A 5,066-nucleotide genomic window follows, 5' to 3' on the forward strand; every position below is an offset into this window, starting at 1 on the left:
TACAGGGTCAGAGACACAAATAGAAACACCCGTGACACAGACTGGGAAAGAAAGCAGAGGCAGGGAGAAAGGTGCACAAAGTGTACAGAAGGTGATTATATCCACACGCTCACAGAAACCAAACAATTTCCACAAACTATTGATACTATTCGATCTGGAACATAAATGGCAGAAATTAATACTCTGAGCTTTCTGTATATTGTTCTGATTCACATGTGGTAACTCATATCCTCATTAGACTGATTCCCTTTAAAGTTAGGCCTCACAGTGGAGGTAACGATTAGATTAATAACTAAAGCAGTGGATAAATGCATCTAAAGCTGATGAGTAGCTGTGTGTGAAAAAGTTCATCTCACATATACACACAAACACACACACACACACACATAGACATAATACAATCAAATGCAGTATGAAATGGAAAATACAATGTAAGATTAGTACTTAAATAGCATTATTATAGATGGTTGATTTAAATATTAACAGGTAACTCAAGTTGTTTATTTCTCTAACTAGATATTATAGTTTAAAGTTTTAGTTGAGGGTTGTAACCATCCTGGAAAACTCCAGATTTTAGATGTATGTCTGTAGCATCAGTAGTTCTCCACCTCAGCAGCTGGATCAGCAGCTGGATTAGTTCCTGATCCACTTCCGCTTCCCTGACACACACCGACAGCTGCCGGAGAATCCCGTGCAACGATTGGCTGGCGGCCAGAGCTCCTGCGGGGCTCTAATTGGCTGCCGCGCGGGGGCACGTAGCAGGGGGAGGTGGAAAAAGAGCGCGAGCACGTACAACCACGAGAACGTCGCGTGCTGCGTGCTGCGTGTGCGTGTGCGTGTGCGGCGACGTGTTATGACGCGTGTTGCATATAAAGCGCGGAGCCTCCCGGTGCCAGTGAGCGAGCAGCAGGAGAAGCGGGACTAGAACCTGACACAGTTCACTATCTGCAGAGACCAGCCCGGCGCAGGTTTAATCCTCCATCTCTTTACTGTTTGTAAACAGTTTCTTCTGCTCGCGTCAAACTGGACGAGCCGGAAGCGACGAAGAAGATGAAATACATCATTGGAATTGGCGGGTAAGTCTGTTTTAAGTAAATGTTTAGAATGTTTGTGTAACTAACTGAAACACCACAGTGTCACAGCTACCTGGTTTGTATTCGACCTACAACTTAAACTATACCGTGTAGTGATGGTGTCTAAAGTCTGGCGCTTTCATCTTAAGTCAAACTAGTGTTTAAGTTGAAGTTATTAAATGACCACGAACGTTATCGGCTGCCCGCCAGAAAACGTGGGAGCCGGGCGGTCAAGTCGTGTCCGGGTTTGGCCGCTGTTGTCATAAATCGAGCGGGACTTTTGAAAATTTCACCGCCAGACCCGGTTGGAAAAGTGGAGGGAGAGTTCAGACCAGTGGAGAGTTCAGACCAGTGGACAGTTCAGACCAGTGGAGTGTCCCCGAACAAAGACAGGTCCATGTTCACATGAGCATCTATAAGTCAACTGTAAATCATGATATCACACGTTTGTTTGTTGTGTTTTGTAGTGAACAGCGATGTGTTTTTATTATTCACCTCCGCATGTCCTTATTAATGTTCTGCTGTTCACCACAGTGTGTTCTTACATGTTTACTTAACTTGGTGTTAATAATAAATATGTAGTTAAACATTTATTATTTGTACTAAAATAACTAGTTAAAACAACGAGGCGCCACAATCATAATTTCTGGTGCACAGATGCTTTTATTTCTACTGTATAATTTATTAAAAAAACTAAGTAAATCAGTTTTGTGTTATTACTTTTTTCAACAGTAATGTGCTTTATAATTCAGCTCTATTAAAATGTTGCTGCTGATCACAATCTTGTTGTTGATCTTATTTACACTTAGTTGAATGTGAGTTTCTTGTTATCTTGTACACTCAAATTACTTAAGATATAAACAAGACTTTTTTTTTCTCGCAAAGTTGGCACAGATGCTTGTTTACAAACAAATTGTTGCAGGAAATTATTAATGTTTTTTGTCGCTTCTTGCTTTTTCTGCCTTCAGAGTCACTAACAGTGGCAAAACCACCCTGACCAACAAGCTGATCAAGACTTTGCCCAACTGCTGTGTTGTGCACCAGGATGACTTTTTCATGGTGAGTTTTAGCAGAGGGACATTTCAGAGTTCTTCGTAGAGCTTTTCTCTGTCCAATGAACACAGCATTGCATGTGAGTGCTCTGCTGTAGATATGGAAATGGTCTTGATGACTATGCAGATTAGTCTTTCACCTGCTTTTCTTTCCTGTATCCCCTTTTAACTTCTCAGTAATTTTACTCCTGTTCAGATTTTAGTAATCTGCAATCTAACACCTTGAAATTATGAACTTTGCATGACTTCACCCTGGACCCCCCCCCTTTTTTTAATATTTTTTTTACATTTCCTTGATTCTTATGTTATTAGAGCAGTGCACTTAAAATAATAGCTTGCTTTACTTTGTCCATTCCCATAGCAGTTTGCCCTTTCCACCTTTTTGTGTGTCCCCCCTTTGTCCTAACTCTTGCATGTGAGTGGGTACTGCAAGTGTTCGGAGCTGTGAGGTTGCTGCAGTGTTTTATTGGTGACTGTTATTTCAGAAACCCGATCAGATAGAAGTCGGGGAGGACGGCTTTAGACAATGGGATGGTAAGACTTCACTGAAGACTGCCAGTGTCTCATTGTTGATCTTATATTCACATACCATGTAATTTACCAAGATTACATACACGTATATCCCTTAAAATGCACAACATGAAGCTGAAAACAACCTCCAGAGACAACAAACACATTCCCAATAGTTTACAGCCTTTGTTTGACTCTGTTCTAATCTTCCTCTACAGTCATCACAGCAATGGATATGGAGGCCATGACCAACACAGTGAAAGGATGGATAGAGAACCCTGTGAAGTTCGCCCGCTCTCATGGTGTCAACCTGTCTTCTCCCTCAGTTGTGGCGGACCCAGACGAGCAGATCCACATCCTGATCATTGAGGGCTTCTTGCTCTACAACTACCTGTTAGTTCATACATATATTTGTTTTATTCTTTACATTGACTTGGTTCAACTTTAGGAACTCCTCTAACTTATCAATATAGTTTGTACAAAGACATGAAAGCTTAAGTCCTAAGCCACCCACTTCAATAATTGTGGTTAGTAGTTCCACGGAAGCATAGTTCATACGTGTGGTTTATTTATAGACTAATAAGTTGTCTCACTTTAACAGCTTGACAGCAGAAATGTCGGTGGTGGGGAACAGGGCGTCTTGTTTCCTAAAAATTCTGAGAAATTCATTACAACAAACACTCTGCTGTGTTATTTCTGTCGAGTCACATGATTAGATTCCTACCACTGGCACATGTACATAGACCCCTGCATGTGGACTCGGGGCGGGTTCTGCAGTAGGAGATAAGGGGTTCAGCAGAAAGAGGCTCTTAGGGTTGATACTGTGTGCTGGAAACTGAAAGTGGAGCACGCTGCAGAGATATAGATAAGATGCAGTCAGAACTGTTTTATGACTTTACTCCTTTTACTCTTGTTTGGTTGAAGGTCACTCATGACATGGTTCTTCTCCCCTCTAGGCCCCTGCTGGATGTTTTCAACAAGTGCTATTACATCTCAGTTCCCTATGAGGAGTGCAAAAGAAGGAGAAGGTGAGATGATTCTCGAAATGTTTGGTTACATTTCATCACACATGTTTTTATGATCAGTTAAATTTTTTTCTGAGATTTTTTTTAACCTGTATCTTTCTTGTTGTGTTTAGTGGAAGGCAGTACACTGTCCCCGACCCTCCCGGCCTGTTTGATGGCCACGTCTGGCCCATGTACCTGAAGCACAGGAATGAGATGGAGGACAGCAGCTTGAATATTGGTATGTTACAGCTGTGTTGATCCGTCCAATGTCTATTCGTCAGATTAGTGTGTTGTTTTTTTAAGTTAATTGCTCCTATTTTCCAACAGTTTTAGTTGTTTTCTCATCTCATGCCTTCCTGTCTGTTACAGAGTACCTGGATGGTTTGAAAACCAAGGAGGAGATCTACATCCAGGTGTATGAAGACATTCAGAACAACCTGCTCAATCGTTTATAGGTAAGAAACCAACCACTGTTGGTTTTAGTAGTATTGTAAAATCACATAGTTAAGTGAGATGAAATTTGAATGAAGAAATCTCTAGGAACCCTGTTTGTACAGATTATATGTGCACAACCTGGTCTGACTGCATGTTCTCTTCTTTCTTGCAGCAGGAAGACTCCTCTCCATCCCTGTACAGAATTTGTAAATAGTCCTGAGGACTCTTTTTTTTTTTAAGGATGTTTTTTTAAATCTAATTTTATTCTTTTATTATTTTTGTGTGTATATAGCAGAGCAATGTTAACTTATCATTGTCTTTTTATCATCTTCAGATGATCGATTTTTGTTTTTCCTGGAAAAGTGATTCTACTGATTCTATGTTACTGTTATCTGTAAGCACTGACTTGTACTGGGCCATATGTTCGCCCATTGCATTCTCCTACAAATAAATGTATTTGTTGCTGTTTGCTGATACAGAATATCAAGCCTTTGTGTTTTTTTTAATCACCCATATAAATGTATTAGCAGCGGACATGAAGTTAGTGTTCAGTCTTATGATCTCTTGTAATGGCAACTTTATTAAGACAGCTCAGTCTTACCTAGTACAGAATTTGAGTCATGAATGAATTGATGCCATTTTACAACCAGTCAATATATCACATTGTACATTGCAAATTCTTAGTTATACAATTTCCATACATCAATTATTCTGCATTCAAATGAATAACATTAAGAGTTCTTTGAGGAATTAACTAGTACTTTCACCCATCTACTCAATATCACTTGAGGGTCAGGGGGGGGAGTCAATCCCAGTTGACGCAGTGCAAACCTTTGATGGGTTAGCATATCTCAGGGCTGATATGGAGACAAACAACAATTCACAGTCAATTTAAAGTCTCAAATGAACCTAACCCCAATCTGGATGTCTTTGGATTGTTGGATGAACCTGGGGGAGAAACATTCAGACTCCACACAGAAAGACCCTGG

The 5,066-nt window shown here is 40.4% G+C and overlaps 1 protein-coding gene across 2 annotated transcripts; it reads left to right on the top strand.

Annotated features, from left to right (window-relative positions):
* The first annotated feature begins 835 nt into the window (after window positions 1–835).
* On the top strand, window positions 836–4,564 carry mibp (muscle-specific beta 1 integrin binding protein). 2 transcript variants are annotated; one of them, XM_034583730.1, is made up of 8 exons: window positions 838–1,076; window positions 2,042–2,132; window positions 2,611–2,659; window positions 2,854–3,028; window positions 3,592–3,663; window positions 3,774–3,880; window positions 4,012–4,097; window positions 4,250–4,564. In XM_034583730.1, the coding sequence occupies exons 1-7, from the start codon at window positions 1,051–1,053 to the stop codon at window positions 4,095–4,097; spliced, it is 606 nt and encodes a 201-aa protein (XP_034439621.1). In that variant the 5' UTR covers window positions 838–1,050; the 3' UTR covers window positions 4,250–4,564. The 2 variants fall into 2 exon arrangements, with proteins under 2 accessions (XP_034439622.1, XP_034439621.1); XM_034583731.1 differs by lacking the exon at window positions 2,611–2,659 and having other exon boundaries at window positions 836–1,076.
* Window positions 4,565–5,066: the final 502 nt, after the last annotated feature.

Source organism: Hippoglossus hippoglossus, chromosome 4 (genome assembly GCF_009819705.1).
Source record: "Hippoglossus hippoglossus isolate fHipHip1 chromosome 4, fHipHip1.pri, whole genome shotgun sequence".
In the NCBI taxonomy this organism is placed as follows: domain Eukaryota; kingdom Metazoa; phylum Chordata; class Actinopteri; order Pleuronectiformes; family Pleuronectidae; genus Hippoglossus; species Hippoglossus hippoglossus.